General features: G+C 45.0%; 2 protein-coding genes across 6 annotated transcripts; one reads left to right on the plus strand and one right to left on the minus strand.

The window, feature by feature from the left end:
• Window positions 1-18: 18 nt before the first annotated feature.
• On the minus strand, window positions 19-5,825 carry LOC308133013 (succinate-semialdehyde dehydrogenase, mitochondrial-like). Its single transcript, XM_080500257.1, has 10 exons — window positions 5,468-5,825; window positions 3,814-3,897; window positions 3,565-3,735; window positions 2,518-2,634; window positions 2,277-2,420; window positions 2,004-2,147; window positions 1,659-1,817; window positions 1,411-1,574; window positions 642-700; window positions 19-507 (listed from the first exon to the last, which is right to left on the minus strand). Exons 1-10 carry the CDS (start codon window positions 5,780-5,782, stop codon window positions 296-298), a joined length of 1,569 nt encoding a protein of 522 aa, XP_080356383.1. The 5' UTR covers window positions 5,783-5,825; the 3' UTR covers window positions 19-295.
• A 3,057-nt stretch (window positions 5,826-8,882) lies between these two features.
• LOC308133365 (NLR family CARD domain-containing protein 3-like) lies at window positions 8,883-23,129 on the plus strand. 5 transcript variants are annotated; one of them, XR_013936726.1, is made up of 16 exons: window positions 8,883-8,954; window positions 9,039-9,201; window positions 9,747-9,842; window positions 10,461-10,495; window positions 11,634-11,718; window positions 12,950-13,039; window positions 14,307-14,396; window positions 15,523-15,612; window positions 16,132-16,195; window positions 16,292-16,499; window positions 16,765-18,562; window positions 18,647-18,820; window positions 19,364-19,534; window positions 19,677-19,723; window positions 19,824-20,761; window positions 20,982-23,129. XR_013936726.1 is itself a non-coding variant. In XM_080500702.1 (15 exons), exons 5-15 carry the CDS (start codon window positions 11,645-11,647, stop codon window positions 20,348-20,350), a joined length of 3,333 nt encoding a protein of 1,110 aa, XP_080356828.1. In that variant the 5' UTR covers window positions 8,883-8,954; window positions 9,039-9,201; window positions 9,747-9,842; window positions 10,461-10,495; window positions 11,634-11,644; the 3' UTR covers window positions 20,351-23,129. The 5 variants fall into 5 exon arrangements, 4 of the variants coding, with proteins under 4 accessions (XP_080356828.1, XP_080356829.1, XP_080356830.1 ...); XM_080500702.1 differs by having other exon boundaries at window positions 19,824-23,129; XM_080500703.1 differs by having other exon boundaries at window positions 10,464-10,495; window positions 19,824-23,129.
• Window positions 23,130-23,209: the final 80 nt, after the last annotated feature.

Genomic DNA, 23,209 nt, shown 5'->3' on the forward strand with positions numbered 1-23,209 from the left:
TAACTTTTGATATTTGTGACTTTATTAATAAACAACGTGAAGAAACGGCCAAATCAAAAAGTTTAATCCAGAAAGAGACTTAAAGTAAATTAAATATTTATTGCGACGCCGCTACTACAAACTTTCAGTTCAATTTAACTAAATTATTTGATTCAATATCGGTTTTTTTTTTAAGAAAAAGTTGAACCTGCTTCACACAGTGGAAACTATCCTTTGCTGTTTTACTTCCTGGTTCCAGGAATCTTTCCTCCGTCGTTCCACTGAGCCGTCCTCTTCACCGCGGTTCCGCCTCCCGTCACGGCTGCAGGTTCCCTAGGCACATGTACTTGAGCTCCAGGTACTCGTCGATGCCGTACCTGGAGCCCTCGGAGCCCAGGCCGGACTCCTTGACCCCCCCGAAGGCGGCCTCGGGGGTGGAGAGGAGGCCCTCGTTCACCCCGACGATCCCCACCTCCAGCAGCTCCGACACCCGCCACATCTGGCTGACGTCCTGCGAGTAGACGTAGCCTGAAGGAGGAGACTAAGAGTCAGGCTCCGCCCACTTCTGTGATGTCACGCACGCTTCGTGAACGACATCCAGAACTCGTGTTGTATCATTTGGATGAAGGTTCTGCGTGAGGTTGGGAGCAGGCGTGGTTCACCTGCGAGACCCACGTTGGAGTCGTTGGCGACGGTCAGAGCTTCTTCCTCGGTGGAGAACCTGGAGGACGGAGACGGGAGCTGATTGGTGGACGGACGCCGTCTGGAATGTTCCTCACGGTGTGTGGACGCCTGTTCAGAAGGACTGTCGGCGATCACGTCCCAGTACCGACACGATGACTGGAACCGGTACCCACCTGATTATGGGACCTGGTACCATCCTGATTACTAGAATCGGTAGCGACCTGATTATTAGAACTGGTACCAACCTGATTACTAGAACCGGTACTGACCTGATGACTGGAACCGGTACCAACCTGATTACTAGAACCGGTACTGACCTGATGACTGGAACCGGTACCGACCTGGTTACTAGAACTGGTACCGACCTGATGACTGGAACCGATACCAACCTGATTACTAGAACCGGTACCATCCTGATTATGGGACCCGGTACCAACCCAATGACTGGAACCGGTACCCAACTGATAACTGGAACCGGTACCAACCTGATGACTGGAACCGGTACCGACCTGATTACTAGAACCGGTACCAACCTGATTACTAGAACCGGTACCAAACCGGTACTGACCTGATTACTAGAACCAGCACCGACCTGATGACTAGAACCGGTACCGACCTGATGACTAGAACCGGCACTGACCTGATGACTAGAACCGGTACCAACCTGATTACTAGAACCGGTACCGAACCGGTACTGACCTGATTACTAGAACCGGTACCGACCTGATGACTAGAACCGGTACCGACCTGATGACGGGAAGCAGCGGCCCGAACGTCTCTTCCTTCGTACACAACATGTCCGTGGTGACGTCCACCAGCAGCGTCGGTTCCACGAAGGAACCGTGGAGACGCTTCCCGCCCCGCAGGACCGTCGCTCCCCGGGACACGGCGTCCGACACCTGCTGCAGCACCTGTGGGACCGCCCTCCTCGGTTACTGGTTGAGCGACCTGTGATTACTAGAAGTAGTCTGGGGCTAGTTACTGCGGGAACCCACCTTGTCAGCAGCACGCTGGTTGATGAGGGGCCCCTGGGTGGTTCCGGGGTCGGCGCCGTGGCCCAGCCGGAGCTCGGCGTCCATCGCTCGTCCCAGCTTGTCCACGAAGCGCTCGTAGATCCCGCTCTGGACCAGGAAGCGGTTCGAGCACACGCACGCCTGCCGGACAGGAAGTGACATCAGACAGCGCAGACCATCAGTCACGGCCCACCTCTGTGTGTGTGTGTGTGTGTGTGTGTGTGTGTGTGTGTGTGTGTGTGTGTGTGTGTGTGTGTGTGTGTGTGTGTGTGTGTGTGTGTGTGTGTGTGTGTGTGTGTGTGTGTGTGTGTGTGTACCTCATCCCACCTGTCCAGAGTTCCTGAACTTGGACGCCATGGCTCCGCTCACCGCACGGTCCACGTCGGCGCTGTCGAACACGATGAAGGGGGCGTGGCCTCCCAGCTCCATGGAAGCCTTCTTCACCGTGTCGGCGGCCATTTTCAGCAACACCTGAGGACCAATCAGATTCCAGCGTGAGCGCACACATTACGGATTGATTGGTTAAAGCCCCGCCCCCTCCCTCCCCCGCCCCCTCCCCCTCCCCCCCCCCCCCCCCCCCCCCAACTGGGACAGCCTCACCTTCCCGGTGGCGGTGGAGCCGGTGAAGGAGATCTTGGCCACCAGGGGGTCGGTGCAGAGGACCTGACCCACCGCTGGAGTCTTCTCTCTGGAGCAAGGCACCACGTTGAACACCCCCGCCGGGATCCCGGCCTGCTCCGCCAACTGACACACACACACACACACACACACAGGTAGGTGACCCTCGGGTCCCCTCCCCCACTCCTCCTCAGGTACCGGTCCAGGTGATGCGTTCACTGACCTCAGCCAGAGCGAGAGCCGACAGCGGCGTGTCCTCGGCCGGCTTCACCACCACGGTGCAGCCGGCGGCCAGAGCGGCGCCCACCTTCCTGGTGATCATGGCGCTGGGGAAGTTCCACTGAGACACAGAACACACCCTGAGTGTGTGTGTGTGTGTGTGTGTGTGTGTGTGTGTGTGTGTGTGTGTGTGTGTGTGTGTGTGTGTGTGTGTGTGTGTGTGGTGTTCTATTTTTGATCCTTCCGGGCCCCGATTGGGCTGAAAATTGTTTTCTTCTCTGGAAACGTTTCATATTCAGACGGCAACATTTATTTTTTAGTTTTTCAACCTCTGGTGTTTCCTCCAGATCGTCAGCTGAGCCGTGGGAAATTATCCAATTTCACATTTTTTTCTAAAAATCATTTGTTCTCACAGCGACAGTGTGTTGCAGAGTAATCATGTATAAATACTCTTCACCACTAGAGGGCAGCACAGAGCTTTGCCGGTGAAATGTAAAGTGACAGACGTCAGTGTGGTTCATCTCCACCTCCTGCTACCATCTTGTATCAAAGTACTGTGTCAGTGACAGTGATGGAGAAGTTTTTGAAAACCAGGATCTCAGCTCTTCATCCATCAGGTCCAGGTTTCACACTGAGGGAGGCACTATTAAAAAAAGGACTTTGTTTCTGGATTTACTGGATTCCTGTTGATAAAACTTTGATGAGAAAGACTTTATATTGTTAATAGAGGCTACAGACTTTAACATTTTGGGGTGGTGGTGTGTCTCCAGATGTTTCCAAAGAGAAAAGTGTGCCTTGGCTCAGAAAAAGTTGAAAAACACTGGTTTAGAGAGCGATCAGTGAACCCGGACCTGCTGCAGTTCACACCTCAGGCCACCAGAGGGTGCTGTGTTGCTGCAACAGAAGTGATGTTCTGCTCACAGTGGCTCTCGCCCGACCTGCTGTGTTGAACGTTTCCATTGTCGTCGTGCACAAACACCGTTTACTGACCGTGGAACTTCAGGAAAACGTTTTCCGTTTCCACGGATACGGAAACATTTCGGCTGCTCACCGGCGTGATGATGGAGGCCACGCCCACCGGCTGCTTCAGGAGGAAGATCTTTCGGTCCCGGAGGGGAGACGGGACGACGTCTCCGTAGACCCGCCGGGCCTCCTCGGAGAACCACTCCAGGAACGACGCCGCGTACGCGATCTCGCTCTCCGACTCCTTCATGGGTTTACCCTGGAAGACCCCCGAGTTGCGCCGTCAGCGTCAGCGTCCGCGCCGCAACGTACGACGCTACGCTCGCCGGGAACTCACCGACTCGAAGGTGACGAGCTTGGCGAGGTCTTCCTTGTGCCGAGTCAGCAGGTCGAACCACTTCCTGAGCAGGACGCTGCGCTCCTACGACAGCCAATCACATCGCGGCGTCACCGACAGGTAACCTTCTTCCCCTTTATTAGCATTTCTTTATTAGCGTTCCGGATCAAGAGTCTCCTCGTCCCGCGTCCCGATCCTCCAGTCCAAAGTCTGGTCGGTTCAAAAGAGGCGAGACGATCTGAACCGGGACTCGGGGGTCATCGGTCAGAGCGGCGGAGGAAGGAAACTCTACCAGCTGGAGGTTAACGGGGTTAACTGCTGTCGATCATCAACACCGGGTTGGTTACACACACACACACACACACACACAAGACCTTTTCTACATTAACTCCAGGCTGGTTTAGAACCGATTTAGTCTGGTTCAGGTCCGTTTTGGACATTTTGTCCTGTTTTCCCCTTTGTACTTTGGTTTGTTTGTCCCCTAGTTTTCAAAGTGACCTATAATACTGCACCTTTAATACTTTTTTAGGGGGGGAGTAACTTGTAATGAATGATTAAACTTGAACAAAAGTCCAAACCTCACTTCTGCCCAGGTGTGAACGACAGCCGTGGCGGTTTGCGGCGTTCCTCAGGGCCTAAAACTGAGCCCCTTCGATTCACAAAACCAAATATTTGATCACTATATGAAATAATGCAAAATTTCGAGCCGGGACGGCTTTTTTTGCAGTGACTCCATCAGGTTCTTTTAGTCAAATTTATCAATAAATCAAATTTAAAATGTACTATTGTTCGAGTCAAAAAACGTTATTTAAGCCGAAAATTATCTAAATGTGTCATAAAAGTTAAAAACATAAAATATTACAATTATTTAAGTAAAAAATAAAATGGCAGTGATAAAACCCACTTTGGTCTCAACCGCAGTTTAAATCCCGTCGGATTCCAGTGTTTTTCACAGTCATCAGCTCAGATTTGTGCTTTATGGCTAAAAACTGCAGTTTCTAAAGAGTTCAGGACCTTTTTTCTTTCCGTCGCTCGCTTGACAGTTTTTCATCACGTCAGAATTCAGAACCAGGGGAAATAATTGATCCGTTATTTGTGCTAAGATCAGCCGAACGCCGCTCTTTTTTGCTCAACAAACATTCACTGGTCGCAATCTATCAATCTTCATCATTTCGTTAATTTCCTAGAAACAGAACGTCTATTAAAAAAGGGATCCATTATTTGCGCTGCGCAATCTGTCGATGAAAAACAGATCAAATGCTGATATTCAATTAAGTGTTTTTTCTAGTGAATTTTAATTTTCTTTTCGTGTGTGAAATTGTATATTCAAGCCGAATTAAAGCGCGACTTCTGACACTTCCAAAGACTTTTTGTTGAAATGTGAGCAGAGTGTCTTCACTGCGTTATTACACCTTTATATCACACCTCAGAGGACCGAGGTCCTGAGATAAAACGCGCTCAGTGAAGTGAGGGGAGCCTGATTTTTAATCAAAATGCAGGTTTTCCAGAGGAATTCTATCACGGCCGATTTAAAGTCGGGCTCCATCCAGAGGAGGGGATGAACCGACTCGAGCCGCTCCGCCGATCTGCGCACAATCCAAGCGCGATTTCAAGTTAAATTCCGGGTTTTTCCGACCGACTACGGCATCCATACCTTGGCCGTTGCGCGCTTCCACGACGGTGACGCCCGGTACGCGGCGTCCACCGCCCGCTTGGCCTCCGCGGGGCCGCAGTCCGACACCCGGGCGATCTCCTGCCCGGTGGCCGGGTCCAGGACCGGGAAGGCCGAGGCCGCGGAGACCCAGCGGCCGTCCACGTAGGCGCGCGTCCGCAGCAGCGGGGCGGACGCGTCCAGGCTGTAGCTGCGGCGCATGGCGGGGCTCGGGCCGGGGGACCCGACCCGGGGGAGGCGGCGGAGGAGGAGGAGGAGGAAGGGGTGGCGGGCGTGGGACGCGCACACGACCGACATAACGGGCAAGGACGAGCGGGCTGCGGGCTGCGGACCGACGCGCTGCGGGGCTCCGGTGCTTCTAGCGTGGGGGGGGGGACTGTTGTGACCCGAGGGTGTGCGAACGTCCAATAATTTATTCAAGTTAAAGTCTAACCTGCTTTCAACGGAAAACACTGAAATGTGCCGGCTGACTGATTCATTAATGTTGAATCGGGCGTAAATGTGTACGAAAGTGCGTAAAGGCCGGAAATCGTTTGTGCAGCTTTAGTTTTTTAACATCGAACAGCTTCTCTCCCTTTTCTCGCTCTTTTTTTTAATGATTCTGTCCTGTTTACATGTGTTTACATATCTTCTATTTGTTTCCTAGCGATGATGCGTCTTTTCTTTTTTTGGAGGTGATAAGATTCATCCCAACCACTAGATGGCGGTAGAAGCTCACTGCGTGGAATAGAGGGACGACACGCAGCTTCACACTCTTTTACAATATTTCTATTTCATCCCCCCCCCCAAGTATTGTTCAGGCCAATTAAAAAAAAGAAATAAAAAATATATAATATAAAAAAGTACATGTTATCTTATTCAGGATGGAGTGCAGTGACCACCACTCGTCTCTCTCAATCTTTTAAAAATTATTTTTAGAGAATTAAAAAAAAAATAAAAAAATCTGACGATATTTAAGTAAAAATGCCATTGCGCATGTGCTTGCTATTTATTTATGGAGTTGTTTATTTGTTTAGAAATTCACTTCATTCATTTCTAGATCCACTTTATTTATTAATTACATTTTTGGTTATTTATTTATGGGGTTGTTTATTTATTTGTTTATAAATAATCTATTCATTTCTAGATCCACTTTATTTATTAATTAAATTTTTTGTTATTTATTTATGGAGCTGTTTATTTATTTGTTTATAAACAATCTATTCATTTCTAAAGCCACATCATTTATTTATTATTTGTTTATTTATTTATCTATATCTATTTATTTATTTATGGGGTTGTTTATTTATTTGTTTATAAATAATCTATTCAGATCTAAATCCACTTTATGTATGTATAAAAAAAATTGTTTTTAATATATTTATGGAGTTGTTTATTTATTTGTTTATAAATAATCTATTCATTTCTAAATCCACTTTATGTATTTTTAAAAATTTTAGTTTTTTATTTATTTATGGGGTTGTTTATTTATTTGTTTATAAATAATTTATTCATTTCTAAATCCACTTTATTTATTGATTAATTTTTTGTTATTAATTTATGGAGTTTTTTATTTATTTATTTATAAATTTATTCATTTCTAAATCCACTTTATTTATTTATTAAAAAAAAATTGTTATTAATTTATGGGGTTGTTTATCTATTTGTTCATAAATAATCTATTCATTTCTAAATCCAATTTATTAAATTTTTGGTTATTTATTTATGGGGTTATTTATTTATTTGTTTGTAAATAATCTACTCATTTCAACATCTAATTAATTAATTAATTAATTGTCGACTGAAACAGACGTGTTAGGGTAGTTCTGCAGGCCGCCGCTAGGTGGAGGTGTCTCACATGAAATAATAAAATAAAATCGCCTCTGTTCTTCTGAATTAATGACAATTTCAGAAAAAAAAAAATAAGTCCACTTTTTATTTCGGCTCCTGTGAAGATGAGCCGCAGCAGAAGAGGACGAGTGATCTCTTCATCTCCCGCGAGAAGGGAAAGTTCAACCCTCAGTCGTTATAAACAGGAAACGACTCTCCACAGACCGGCCTCCACTTCCGGTCAGGACGTGGGCGTGGCCAGCAGAGCTGCTGTGGAAAAAACCAAAAAACTAAAAGTAAACAAAACCAAACAGGACACACCCGCACAGAGTTGAGGACTGAAACATAGAAGTGAAACCTCAGACCAGGGCCGCATCGGCGAGAAGCAGCTCAACTCAACTCAACTCGTTTTCTTTATGATTTAATACGATTTATATCTGGAAACAACTTTATTGGCACTGAGCCAATGTGGACAGAACAGTGAGAAGTGAAAACTCTTCGTCCAGCAGCGTCGACTGGTGAAGCTTCATGTCAGCAGCTTTCCTCTTCCCGTCACTCGGACACACAAACATAAACATAAACATCAAACATAAACATCAAACATAAACACTGGAACATATTTGTCCTACAAAAGAAAGTATGTAAGATATTCATATTTACTGTAAAGTCATTAAAGTGCAGCGATGTGTGCAGGTCAAGTTTAATTTCGAGCTTCAGTAACAATGTGTTGTTTTTCAAACTTTACATTCTGGCGCTTTATTCAGTTTTAATAAAGTTTGTCTATCAAAATGATGAGATTTTTTTTTTTTTATTATTTTAGGCCAAAAGTTTAGTTATTACATATTTAAATTTTTTTCTTACTCCTATCTTTTTTCCTTTTTTTTTTTTTTTTTTAACTCAGTCTCAATGGAGATTATTAGATTAGATTAGATTAGATTAGATTCAACTTTGTTGTCATTTCAAATGCAACGAAATGCAGTTTAGCATCTAACCAGAAGTGCGGTATTGGACGTATCAGATATTATACACAGATAAATATACATGCATGGCAGTGTACATTCCCATATATATATATATATATATATATATACATATGTGTCTCACACGCCCCCTTGAGGTGAGGCAGGGTACTGCTGTTGTTGACCCTCATCCACTAATACTCACATGATCACATTTTTACTCAATAAAATGGCAAAAATGTGTGGAGTCATACTGAAAACGCATCTTTAACTCAAATCGGTGGAAAATATTCCCCGTGGTTGAAACAGAAATGTCCATCTGTTCATGGAGTCAAACTGTGGAACTCTTTTAAGTGTGGAATTTAAATGTTGTTCAAGTGTTTACAAATTTAAGAAAATGTACAAAGAGAAAGTTCTGGGAGACGATGGAAAGAATTGAAAATAATTGACTGTAACTGTAGAACTGTGAGACAAAAGGAGGCTGTTTTTTTTATGTATGGATGATACATATATATATATATATATAGTGAAATGGCATGCCATAACATGAACAAATAAGTAAATAAATAAATGTTAATATATATTTTCTGTACGTTTTTCTTTATTTTTCTTTTTTTAATGACTGAAGGCGAAGACGCTGCGTCCCCTGACGGAGCAGAATGCCTTTATTTTGAAATGTCCTGTTCAAACCGTTTCCCCAGGTGATCCACACTAAAAGCTTTGTCAATTATTTACCAATCCTTGTGTCGTTGCAGTAGATGTATTGACTTTACACTGTGTTACAGTGGAGTCATGCCAACAGCAGGAACGTGAACCAGTTTCCTCCTCACTCGGTTCGACCAACTTCCTCCCAGCTGCACTTCCTGAACGCCTTTTCTTAACAACAACAACAATAAGAACACCACCCTGCTCTGTTCGTCCTGCTTTAATTCCTCTAATCTTCTCCAGGTACGTTGTTGTTGTTGTTGTTTACACGGTTTCCACTCTTCCTGGTCTCTAAAGCGCCTGTTGGTCACGTCGAATATGTGGAAAAATAATAATCCGTCGACGCGTTTTGAGAGTTCCAGGGTTCGTTTCCCTGCAGAGCCTCTGGGTCCAGGACCCCCCGGGGTCGAGTGTTGATTTATAGAGGGATTAGTTAAAAAAAAAAAAGTGTGTTTAACGTGGCGTCACGCTGCGACACATTTTTATTTGATCTAATTATTGTTGTGTTTTGTCTCATGGAGAGTGACGTAGTTGACAGTCTGCGTCATCACGGTAGAACCGTGTTGTTAGTCTGCGTTTCTTTAGGCGCAAAGCCAAAATAATCCAGAATTTAGCTGCAGTCTGACTTCAGTGGGACAAACATGGACTTTTGGACTTCTTGTAAGAATAAAGTCAGAAAATCGTCATAAAGTTTTGAATCGCTCTCAGTCTGTTTCCTGTATTTTCTGTCTTCCCGGGTTTTTTTTTTTATTTTTTTATTTAATGTCTCTCCTGACATGTCAACCCAGTGTCTCACTGAAACAAACCAAACGGAGGAGAAGAAGTGGACTGAAGGTCTCTGGTCCAGCATGGGGCTCCGGGGCCGGAGACACTGAGTCTAAAAGGTAAAAGTGGTGAGAACATCGAGCTCCTGTGAAGGAAAACAACCACATAATGATTTAATAGTTCAATAAGTCAAAGAGCAAGTTGTTATTGTGTTCTGTAGCTCCTGTCCTGGTCGAGGCAGGAAGCAGGTTGGATTATTAATGTTTACAATCATTTTATCTTTGCATTGAAAGAACGAAAGTAAAGAAATGAATGTGGATGTACTGGAAGTCACATGATCTCATCTAATCTATTGTCGTACAAGAACATGGAACTGAGGCAGACTCCAGCAGAACTGGTTTCACTTGTTCGCAGAGTTCGAATTACGGGGGAGCTAAGGGGAGCTGGGCTCCCCCGAAAGCCTAATTTGAAAAATTTAGGGGGAGCTCTAAAAACACTCACGCATACCTATTCTACAAACTGGAGAGGTCTGATCGGAAAATTGGGCTCCGCCGAAAGCCACGTTGTAATTCGAACCCTGCTTGTTCGTCTAAATGAGGCGTAGCTTTACATAAACCAAGAGTCATATCAGTACTTATGAACGCCGGCGCGAGACTTTCTCTTTCTCTTTTGACTCCTCCCTCCCTCTCTCTCTCTCTCTCTCTCTCTCTCTCTCTCTCTCTCTCTCTCTCTCTCAGTAGAGCGCGTGCAGAGTGGCTGAACTCAGGACAAGGTGAGTTTTCATGGCTTTTCGTTATAAACTGTTTCAACCTTGTGCATGGCGAGTTAGTGTGTGTGTGTGTGTGTGTGTGTGTGGGTGGGTGTGTGGGTGTGTGTGAGTGAGAGACAAAGAAAGAGAGAGGGAGAGACAGAGAGAGAGAGGGAGAGACAGAGTGAGGGAGAGAGCGAGAGAGAGAGAGGGAGAGTGTCTCCTGGTTTCATGAGGTTGTGTAGCTGATAGCAGCATTAGCTTAGCATCATGGCTTTAACCAACCAGGAAACACGAGTTCAAGTTGAACCCCGGGGGGTGGAGGTGATGAGAGGTGGAGGTGATGAGAGGTACAGGTGATGAGAGGAGGAGGTGATGAGAGGTAGAGGTGATGAGAGGAGGAGGTGATGAGAGGTAGAGGTGATGAGAATAGGAGGTGATGAGGTGGAGGTGATGAGAGGTAGAGGTGATGAGGGGTGGAGGTGATGAGAGGTAGAGGTGATGAGAGGTGGAGGTGATGAGAGGTAGAAGTGATGAGAGGTGGAGGTGATAAGAGGTGGAGGTGATGAGAGGTAGAAGTGATGAGAGGTGGAGGTGATGAGAGGGGGAGGTGATGAGAGGTGGAGGTGATGAGAGGTGGAGATGATAAGAGGGGGAGGTGATGAGAGGTGGAGATGATAAGAGGGGGAGGTGATGAGAGGTAGAGCTGATGAGAGGAGGAGGTGATAAGAGGGGGAGGTGATGAGAGGTAGAGCTGATGAGAGGAGGAGATGATAAGAGGGGTAGGTGATGAGAGGTGGAGGTGATGAGAGGTGGAGGTGATGAGCTGTCTCTTACAGGAGACTCCTGCTCAGGGTCCTGGAGGACAAACGTCCAGGACTTGAGGACTTGAGCTTCAAAACCAACAGACTCAGTCTGATTCTTCTTTTTGTCAGGATTTGTCCTATCAAAGAAGGAAAAGGTGATGAAAACCCACGGAGAGACGTCCTCTGCTGAGACACTTTGTCCTCTAGACCTTAAAACTTGATTTCACGCTCCATCTATAACTAATTTATGTAGATTTCTGTTCAAACGTCCACCAGAGGACGAGTCTCAGCAGGACAACGAGCTGGAAACTCGTCATGAATCCGTCCAACAACATGTTGCTTCTGTGTCTCTGAAGGTCTACAGACAATGAGTCAGTGTGGAGACGAAGACGAGGACGTCCCGTCCACGTCCGGGGGACCGGAGCCGAGCGGCACTGACTGGTGAGGCCAAGGTTTACGACGATGACGATGGTGGAAGTGACGGTCAAATGAAGCCTCGCCAAGCTTCACGAACCACCGTCTTTAAAGTCCTAGTGAAATGAAACTTCCACCTCCAAAACTCTCTGGTGTCTCTTCTAGAACATTTTCCTGCTAACTGGCTGAAGGTAAAATGTTAGAACACGGCAATCTGAGAGAAAATAGTTGATAAACGTTGGTATTTCCTCTGCTGGGCGGAGCTTCTGACAATAACAGAGTGACATCACGAGTTGTGCACACGCCCAAGTTGTGTTTACATTATGGAGGATCAGAGTTTTGACCACGAAGAGGCTGAATTGAACCATATTTCATCATCATGGTCATTTCAAACCCAGTGATTGATGAAGAAGACACAGAAGGTGGTTCTGCCATCGGTGACCCCGTCTGGAACGTGTTTGAGGAAGCAGAAGACGCTTCGTCCTCCATTCGTCCTCGTCTCCTCGCCTCAGCAGCCGCCACTTTTCACCTTTGAGGCTTTGAGGCTCCTGACTTTTGGCAGAACGACCGGCTTCCTGGATCCAACACGTCCAAAAGCTAGAAGACTGTGGAATCACTGGAGATGAGTTCAGATATTACTTGATCGTTTACTAGCCGCCCGAGCTAGCGGCTAGCCGCTAGCGGCTCCCGCCACCCGTGCTCCTTTCCTCCTCTCTCGGTCTCTTCCAGGCTCAATCTTTCATCAAGGCTCATAAAACACCGACTATAACTTCAAAACACTGTTAAAACTTGGATATTTAAGAGGAAACAAGCCGATATAAACACAACAGATCGAGATCTGCACAACTCGTGACATCACACATAGGCTCCGCCCACAATGGACCACGAAGAAGAAGTATTCCCCCGACTTCCTCGGCTGGAGATTCAAAATTCAAATAACTTTGTTATGCGACAACAGTGGTGGGGCAGAGTCGGAGGAACCTTACAAGTAGAACCCCAACTATCGTTTTTTTTTGCAAGGTAGTGTTTTACATTTCACTGGGACTTTAATTTCTGGCTCCACCAGAGGTTGTTGGTTTGAAGACGGCGCCCTCTAGTGGCTTCAGGAAAGAAAAGTTTAACGTGTTGAAAGATCCTGCTTCAGTTAAATGTACTTGACTTGTGTTCAGTTTGAGTTTTGAACCTCGTCGACACACTTTCATGACGGAAACCCTGAAAAAAGCTTTTCCTGACGTCGTTTCACCTCCACGTCTTTCAGGGACTCGTCTTCACTGAGTCGTCTGTCCCTGAGCAGTAACGTGTCCAAGGACCTCCCCTTGAAGTTCCAACAGGAGCCACGCTTTTCACAGTAAAGCTCTACAATACTTCACAAATATACTAATATTTCTCATTCAGACTCACAAGATTAATAATCTGCATTTATTTTCCACAGACACATCCTGTGATGTATATATGTATATTTAAAGTCATTTATCCATGTATATGGTTGATGAAGACCAAAATTAGACGTATGTGATCAAATAAATGTCTTTTTTTATTTATAATACTTATAAATAAAAAACTGACTATATTTAGTCAGTTGTGATCAAATAAATGTCTTTTTTTACTCGTAATATTTAAAATATCATTCCATAATCATAATTTTACTTTATTATATATAATAGGTTACATTGTATTGTTAAAACAAATATAAATATAAATATAAATATATAATGTAATTTATTTCTACCTTTTCAACAGATAATTATTCTGAATATTATAGTTTTAACAAGTTTAAATGGACTGATTATCAAATAAATGAAAGTTAAAATGATATATTATAGAAAGACAAGAGGTGAGATTCAATAAGTTCTACTTCTTCCTCTTCTGACATGAAACCTGATTATAGTTTTTACGTGTCTGCAAATTACAAATGTATACAAAAATCTGAAATAATATAAATACCTTGAACCACTAAGTAATGATCATGTAAAATAAATAATAAGGATTCAAGGATTCTTTATTGTCATATCAGAAAATGATACGAAATTTGGACTCAGGTCCCGGTAAGCCAAGTAATAAAAATATATATAACAGGAGCGTAAAAATATATACAAGGGATAAAGTGAGGAAGTGGTGGTGAATGTAAAGTGTAAAGTGTTTGTAGTGCAGTTGTCTTAATAATAGTAATAGATTAGAAATACGACAGTTTTCACACAATAATATATATTATATTATATATAATATTAATTAGGAGTTGCGTCACATTTCATTCAGTGTCAGGTTTACCATTGAAACACTTAATAGTTGTAACTCCTCTTTATATAATTATATTGAAAGTTAATTGTTGTTCTTTACTCTGGCGCCCCCTGGAGGCCAAGCGACATTAGCGTTTAACTCCATTGCTTTAATATGACATCTGATCTACAGGCACTTTTTTTTTTTTAATCCAAACTCTGAATCCTGTTTTATGTGATGAAAATGAAAATAGAAGTTTAACGTGTTGAAAGATCCTGCTTCAGTTAAATGTACTTGACTTGTGTTCAGTTTGAGTTTTGAACCTCGTCGACACACTTTCATGACGGAAACCCTGAAAAAAGCTTTTCCTGACGTCGTTTCACCTCCACGTCTTTCAGGGACTCGTCTTCACTGAGTCGTCTGTCCCTGAGCAGTAACGTGTCCAAGGACCTCCCCTTGAAGTTCCAACAGGATCCACGCTTTTCACAGTAAAGCTCTACAATACTTCACAAATATACTAATATTTCTCATTCAGACTCACAAGATTAATAATCTAAATATATGTATATTTAAAGTCATTTATCCATGTATATGGTTGATGAAGACCAAAAATAGACGTATGTGATCAAATAAATGTCTTTTTTTACTCGTAGTATTTAAAATATCATTCCATAATCATGATTTTACTTTATTATATATAATATGTTACATTGTGTTGTTAAAACAAATATAAATGTAATTTATTTCTACCTTTTCAACAGATAATTATTCTGAATATTATAGTTTTAACAAGTTTAAATGAACTGATTATCAAATAAATGAAAGTTAAAATGATATATTATAGAAAGACAAGAGGTGAGATTCAATAAGTTCTACTTCTTCCTCTTCTGACAGGAAACCTGATTCTAGTTTTTACGTGTCTGCAAATTACAAATGTATACAAAAATCTGAAATAATATAAATACCTTGAACCACTAAGTAATGATCATGTAAAATAAATAATAAGGATTCAAGGATTCTTTATTGTCATATCAGAAAATGATACGAAATTTGGACTCAGGTCCCGGTAAGCCAAGTAATAAAAATATATATAACAGGAGCGTAAAAATATATACAAGGGATAAAGTGAGGAAGTGGTGGTGAATGTAAAGTGTAAAGTGTTTGTAGTGCAGTTGTCTTAATAATAGTAATAGATTAGAAATACGACAGTTTTCACACAATAATATATATTATATTATATATAATATTAATTAGGAGTTGCGTCACATTTCATTCAATGTGAGGTTTTCCATTGAAATACTTAATAGTTGTAACTCCTCTTTATATAATTATATTGAAAGTTAATTGTTGTTCTTTACTCTGGCGCCCCCTGGAGGCCAAGCGACATTAGCGTTTAACTCCATTGCTTTAATATGACATCTGATCTACAGGCACTTTTTTTTTTTAATCCAAACTCTGAATCCTGTTTTAAGTTTAACGTGTTGAAAGATCCTGCTTCAGTTAAATGTACTTGACTTGTGTTCAGTTTGAGTTTTGAACCTCGTCGACACACTTTCATGACGGAAACCCTGAAAAAAGCTTTTCCTGACGTCGTTTCACCTCCACGTCTTTCAGGGACTCGTCTTCACTGAGTCGTCTGTCCCTGAGCAGTAACGTGTCCAAGGACCTCCCCTTGAAGTTCCAACAGGAGCCACGCTTTTCACAGTAAAGCTCTACAATACTTCACAAATATACTAATATTTCTCATTCAGACTCACAAGATTAATAATCTGCATTTATTTTCCACAGACACATCCTGTGATGTATATATGTATATTTAAAGTCATTTATCCATGTATATGGTTGATGAAGACCAAAAATAGACGTATGTGATCAAATAAATGTCTTTTTTTGCTTGTAGTATTTGAAATATCATTCCATAATCATGATTTTACTTTATTATATATAATATGTTACATTGTGTTGCTAAAACAAATATAAATGTAATTTATTTCTACCTTTTCAACAGATAATTGTTCTGAATATGATATTTTTAACAAGTTTAAATGAACTGATTATCAAATAAATGAAAGTTAAAATGATATATTATAGAAGGACAAGAGGTGAGATTCAATAAGTTCTACTTCTTCCTCTTCTGACATGAAACCTGATTCTAGTTTTTCTGCTCTAAATTAGAGAATGTTGGGAATAATTAAGAACGTGATGAACGGTTTTTCCCTCCAGTGTCCACCAGGGGGAACCAGAAGCTGCTTCTTCTCCTCCAGCAGACCTGGACTCCACCTTCAAGGTTCGAGAGTCGACTGATCCCCGATCTGTTCCTCTAGAATCTGCTCAGCTGTTCCTCCAGAAACGAGACTGAACATGAGACCTTCTTGTGTTTCAGTCCCTGCAGGAGGACGTCGACTCCTTTGTGAAGAAGGAGCTGCAGAAGCTGTGGGAACTCCTGGCTGCAGATTGTTCAGAGGATAAGAATGAGGATGAAGATGAGGATGAGGATGATCAGAGGAAGAGCAGCAGAGAGGCTTTTCACCTCATCGCTTTGAGGATTTTACGACGGAAGCATGTGGCGCTGGCCCAACATCTGGAAAACAGTGAGAGGTTCTTTTATGCTGATAGAGACTCAGACATCGAAGTAGAAGATTGTTCAGACTGTTTGGATCAAGTTAGAGAATAAAAAAAATAAAAAATCCATGACAAACTTGCTTTGTTCGCCGAGTTACACAAACCCAAGTGTGAGTTTGTGCTGATTAAGTTCTAAGATGTGAGTTTCCTGCAGGGACTTTCACAGCTTTGAAGTACGAATGTATTTCAAATCATTTCACTTCAATCAAATGTGATTTTTTTTCCCCCTTTCAGAATCGTCTGGCGGCCGCTGTCGCCTCAAACTGAAATCCAACCTGAAGAACCGGTCCCAGTTCGTGTTTGAGGGGATCGCCGAGGCGGGAACGGCCTCGCAGCTGAGCGAGATCTACACCGAGGTCTTCGTCACCGAGGGGGAGGCCGCAGCGCTCAACACCGAACACGAGATCCTGCAGATTGAAAAGGCTTCCCGGAAAGTCGCCACCCCAGAGACGGTGATCCGATGCGAAGATCTGTTCAGACGCGGTCCGGCAGGGGAGGCAGCGGCCCGGTCGGTGATCACCAAGGGGGCGGCGGGCATCGGGAAGACGCTGCTGACGCAGAAGTTCGTCCTGGACTGGGCCGAGGGCCGGAGCAACCAGCACCTCCACTTCGTGTTCCCCTTCAGCTTCAGAGAGCTGAACCTGCTCAGGGACAAGAGGCTCAGCCTGGTGAGACTCCTTCATCACTTCTTTCCCGAGACCAGACAAGAGGGAATCCGCAGGTTCGACGAGTTCCAGGTCCTCTTCATCTTCGACGGTCTGGACGAGTGCCGACTCCCCCTGGACTTCCACGACACCGAGATCCTGACGGACGTGACGGAGCCCAGCTCGGTGGAGGTCCTGCTGGCGAACCTCATCCGGGGCAAGCTGCTTCCGTCGGCCCGCCTCTGGATCACCACGCGACCCGCCGCCGCCCACCAGCTCCCCCCGGAGGCCGTGGACGTGGTGACGGAGGCCCGAGGGTTCACCGACCCGCAGAAGGACGAGTACTTCAGGAAGAGGTTCAAGGAAGACGAGGCGTACCGCAGAGTCCTCTCGCACGTCAAGGCCCAGCGGAGCGTCCACATCATGTGCCACATCCCCGTCTTCTGCTGGATCTCTGCCACGGTGCTGGAGGAGATGTTGAAAAGCAGCGACGTCCAGGAGCTGCCCCGCACCCTGACCAGGATGTACATCCAGTTCCTGGTGGTTCAGTCCAAACGCAAGGCCGTCAAGTACGACGGAGGGGCTCAGACGGAACCACACTGGAGCCCCGACACCCGGACGATGATTGCGTCTTTGGGCAAACTCGCGTTTGAGCAGCTTCTGAAGGGAAACATCTACTTCTATCCAAGCGACCTGAGGGAGTGCGGCATCGATATCAAGGCAGCCTCGGTGTACTCCGGCGTCTTCACACAGATATTTCAGCAGGAGAGCTTGTTGTATCGCGACAAGGTTTTCGCCTTCGTCCATCTGAGCGTCCAGGAGTTCTTGGCTGCTCTTCACGTCCACGTGACGTTCGTTAACACGGGCGTCAACCTGCTCGCAGATCAGGGCTCTGCTTCTCTGTTCTACAGGCTGTTCAGGTGGAGTCCCTCGTCTTTTTACCAGAGTGCGATCGACAAGGCCCTGCAGAGTCCGAACGGACACCTGGACCTGTTCCTCCGCTTCCTGCTGGGTCTGTCCCTGACAGAGAACCAGGCTCTCGTCCGAGGGCTGGTGGCACAAACCAGGGACAACTCTCTGACCAATCAGAGAACGGCAGAGTACATCAAGACGAAGATCAATGAGAATCCGTCTCCTGAGAGAAGCATCAACCTGTTCCACTGCCTGAAGGAGATGAATGACCATTCTCTGGTGGAGGACATTGAAAAGTACCTGAAATCGGGACATTTGTGCGCAGAGAAACTGTCTCCGGCTCACTGGTCGGCTCTGGTCTTCATCTTACTGTCTTCAGACGAAGCCCTGGACGAGTTTGTCCTGAAGGACTACTGCGCTTCAGAGGAGGCGCTGCACAAGATGCTGCCGGTGGTCCAGGCCTCCACTAAAGCCGTGTACGTTGAACAGAGTCCACTTTGACTTCTGCCTCCTGGAGAAAGATTTTTAACTCCTCTCTAACGCCGGTTGTGTTTCTGCAGGCTGAGTCACTGCAACCTGTCGGAGCGAAGCTGTGAAGCTCTGGCCAAAGTCCTGGGCTCCCAGTCCTGCAGCCTGAAAGAGCTGGACCTCAGCAACAACAACCTGCAGGATTCAGGATTGAAGCAGCTCTGCGGCGGCCTCCAGAGTCCGCACTGCGCCCTGCAGTCCCTCAGGTCAGAACACAAGATGCACAAGGACACGGGGCCGAAAAGATAGACGGAACATCTTAAAGTCCTTCTATCCTACTGTGTTTCAACTCCTCCTCCTGGTCTGGGCAGTCCAGGACTCTTCAAAGCACACAGCCGGGGGTTTAAAATAAAATACAGGCTCATTTGTAAAATCACATGGTTCAACATCTCGACTCGCCCCAGTAACGGCTGGTGGCTAACCGCTAGTAGCTAACCGCTAAATTTAACACAAGTGGTTTATGACATCAGCTTCCCGTGTTGACGACAATAAAAAAAAAAAACTTAAACCCTTCTGGGAGATTCTGGTTTGGTCAAAGAGTCCAAACACAAAAGCTCAAAGCACAAAAGCGCTTTGAACTCCAGATTTTCAGTTTCAATGACAAGAATCGAGTTTGAACAAGGAAACAAGGTGACGAGTCCTTTAAGATGAAAGAATTCACCTGATGAAAACTACCTTTCTCTGTGTGTGTCTATGTGTCTCTTGGTGTCTCTGTGTGTCTCTGTGTCTCTTGGAATCCCTGTGTGCAGTCTGTCAGGTTGTCAGGTCACAAAGGACGGTTGTGCTTCGCTGGTCTCGGCTCTGAGCTCAAACCCTCGCCTGAAGGACCTGGACCTGTCCTACAACTGTCCCGGAGACGTCGCCAAAAAGAAGCTGTCCAACGGATGTAACAATCCAGCCTGGGGACTGGAAACTCTGAGGTTTGAACCGTCGGGAGACAACGATCGAATCCGAGTCGGGACAAACTCTGTTCATCGCGGTTCAGATGTTTTGACTCGTTAAGAGACACGATTGATTCAGCAGAAGCTTCTGGACTGTGGCTGATCTCAGGTCTGTTTCCAGGATTGACCCCGGAGGAGCACAGTACCTCAAACCCGGCTTGACCAAGTGTGAGTATGTCTTTCTGTGTGGCCAATGTTTGACGGCGGGATGACTCCGAAGGTTCGTCGTGTCGTTGAAACGGTCGCCGTGTTTCCGTCTCTCCGTCAGATGCCCGGAAAGTCACGCTGGACTGGAAGACGGCGAACAGGAAGCTGATCCTGTCGGAGGACGGCCGCAGTGTGACGGTGGGGAAGGAGAAGCAGCCGTACCCGGACCACCCCGACAGGTTTGACTACTGGAAGCAGGTGCTGGGCGCCGAGGCCCTCAAAACCCGCCGCTACTGGGAGGTGGAGTGGACGGGGCAGGTCTACGTCGCCGTGACCTACCGAGGAATCAAGCGGAAGGGCGACGGCAGCGACTCCTGCCTGGGGCAGAACGAGCAGTCCTGGAGTCTGCACTGTTTTGAGGGGGGCTACTCCGTCCTGCCCGGGAACACCAACCTAAATTTTATGGCCTCCAGAAGAGTGGGCGTGTTCCTGGACTGGCCGGCCGGCACCCTGTCCTTCTTCAAAGTCCTGTCGGACACCCGGGTCCACCTCCACACCGTCCACACCACCTTCACCGAGCCCGTCTACCCGGCGTTCAGGATCCGGATCGAACCCTTCTGCTCGTCTCTGGCTCTGTGTGACGTCTAGTCCGGGTCCCGGTCCCGGTCCAGGTCCAGGTCCAGGTCCAGACTCCCAAGTCAGCAGTTTCACTACGACGTTTTTTACTGAGGTGTGCAGGTTTTATGTTGTTTGAGCTGGAACGGCGAGTCTCATCTGGCAACCCTGGTGCCGACGCCCAGATTTACTCCCGTCACTTCTGTTCAGTCTGATGGAGGGCGTGTTTGAAATGTGACGATCACAGAGAGAAAGAAAAGAAAAAGACCTGAAGAAAAGAAAAAGACCTTGAGCATCAAGACCTGCAGTGAGGACGGCGGCCAAACGTCGCAGCTGCAGTGACGACTTGCTTCACAGAAACGTAAATGTTTCTACATTGTTGAGTTCGTCTGCTGGACTCCAAACCACTGGAGCCCAAAATCAGACCTGCACACGTGTTTGTGTGTTCCAGTGAGGCTCCAGTAAAGCTCCAGTGAAGCTCCAGTGAAGCTCCAGTAAAGCTCCAGTGAGGCTCCAGTGAAGCTCCAGTGAAGCTCCAGTGAGGCTCCAGTGAAGCTCCAGTTAAGCTCCAGTAAAGCCCCAGTAAAGCTCCAGTAAAGCTCCAGTAAAGATCCAGTGAGGCTCCAGTAAAGATCCAGTAAAGCTCCAGTAAAGCTCCAGTGAGGCTGCAGTGAGGCTGCAGTAAAGCTGCGGTGAGGCTCCAGTGAGGCTCCAGTGAAGCTCCAGTAAAGCTCCAGTAAAGCTGAAGGGAAGCTGCGGTGAGGCTCCAGTGAGGCTCCAGTGAAGCTCCAGTAAAGCTGAAGGGAAGCTCCAGTGAGGCTCCAGTTAAGCTCCAGTAAAGCCCCAGTAAAGCTCCAGTGAGGCTCCAGTAAAGATCCAGTGAGGCTCCAGTGAGGCTCCAGTAAAGCTCCAGTGAGGCTCCAGTAAAGCTCCAGTGAGGCTCCAGTGAGGCTCCAGTAAAGCTCCAGTGAGGCTCCAGTAAAGCTCCAGTGAGGCTCCAGTAAAGCTCCAGTGAGGCTCCAGTGAGGCTCCAGTAAGGCTCCAGTAAAGCTCCAGTAAAGCTCCAGTGAGGCTCCAGTGAGGCTCCAGTGAGGCTCCAGTAGTGGCGTCTCTGCTCTCTGGACTGTTGACAAGTTGTGGTTTAATTGACTCTGATGATGGACGAAGACCCTGAACTGACAAACGGCTGCAGGAGATTTAAAGCTTTAAATTCAAAACCCTCACCTGGAAAATTAACAACCTGCAGCCGCTGAAAATCACACCAACAAACTGGAAGCGGGAAAATTCACCTCATTAGTCCTCCAGGGCGACACGAGGACTCTGAACTCCTCAAACTCTTCTCTTGTTTTATTTTCACGTTGGAAATGCACCGACACACTTCTTTAAAGGACGACTTGTGAAGCTGTCAAATATTTTACTTTAATGTCTCTTATCTTTTCCACGTTTTTTTTTTTTGACACAATGTTTTTATTGAACTTTTCACAGCAAAAGTGCAGATTGTGAGATCTGGGTTTTTACACAATTATATAGAAAATTAGCTGCTGTACTTATGAGAAAAAAACAAATATTAAAAAAGACGTGAAACAAAAACACAGCACAAAAAACAAACAAAAAAAAAAAAAATTAAGACAATAAAAAACAAAAACTTAATATAAAACTTGAAGCAAACATAAAAAAACTAACACATTTTTTTTTTTAAATAAAGACGAAAAAGAAATAAAAAAACAAGTAAAAACTGAAACAAATGGCACATGTGGCGGGGTTCTCACCCAGTCCAAATAATCCTAATTATAATAACCACCACGATCCATATGGCAAGTCGACATTGCATTTATTTTCTTCGAAATTAATGCTGGTGCTCAGTATTTACAGTGGCCAAAACAAAAAAAATAATATTTACAGCAAGCGACGAAAAAAAGATATTTACAGTGCGAAAACAAAACCAAACAAAATCTGACAAAAACATTTTTTTTTTTTTTTTTACAGTAATACAGTAACACCCCCCCCCACCCCCCCATGGGATGACTTCTCCTAGCCAATGAAATCCATGAAAATACATATTCAACTCCTTCTTTAAACGGATCCTCGATTTTTCTTCTAAAGTAAACAAAACATTTTCTACCGCAAAACAGCAAATAATTCCATCCCTAAAGAAAAATAAATAATTATTCCAAAGTACCTCGTGATCACATGACCACACCTCCGCGCTGGTGAGGTACATCGTCACGGAGTTAGCTCCGCCCCTTCTTAGCTCTCCACTGCTCTGAGGCGTCATGTCATGGTGAGGAAAGGTGTGTGACGTATGTTTGGGTGCACCTGCGCGCTGCAGGGTGTGCGTGAGCGTGCGTGTGTGACAGTGTGCCGCTGCCCTGTTACTGACGGCGTTGCTCCGTCACAGCACAAAAAAAAAAACAAACAAGAAAAGAAAAAACAAAAACTTAAAACGGTAGAAAAAAAAAAAAAATTAAACAGAAAAATTAAAAAATAAAATCCTCACAAAAGAAATCGGAACAGAAGTCCTTTAATCTCCCCGAAGTAAAGTTAGACGTTTCTAAAAAAAAAAAAAAAAAGTCCTTCAAAGTTTATGTTCCACTAAAGTTGGTTTTGAGATCATTTTTTTCTCTTTATTCTAAAACACAGTGAAAACATGTTTCATGTTATTATTGGAATTCTTATTGTTCCTATTATATCGATTCAGGTCCCAATTCACCTTTTATACTGTTAATTCAGTCACATTTATTGATATTCTGTGTGTTTTGGCCCTTTTCTTTATGGCTCTACTGATATTTGCTACTTTATCAATTTGTAAATATCTGGGTTTTTTTTTTTCAGTATCTTTGAAGCTCTTAAAAACATTATATGGTCAACATTCTTATGATTTTCTTGAGAGAA

Source organism: Blennius ocellaris (assembly GCF_963422515.1).
Source record: "Blennius ocellaris genome assembly, chromosome: 8".
Classification (NCBI taxonomy): Eukaryota; Metazoa; Chordata; class Actinopteri; order Blenniiformes; family Blenniidae; genus Blennius; species Blennius ocellaris.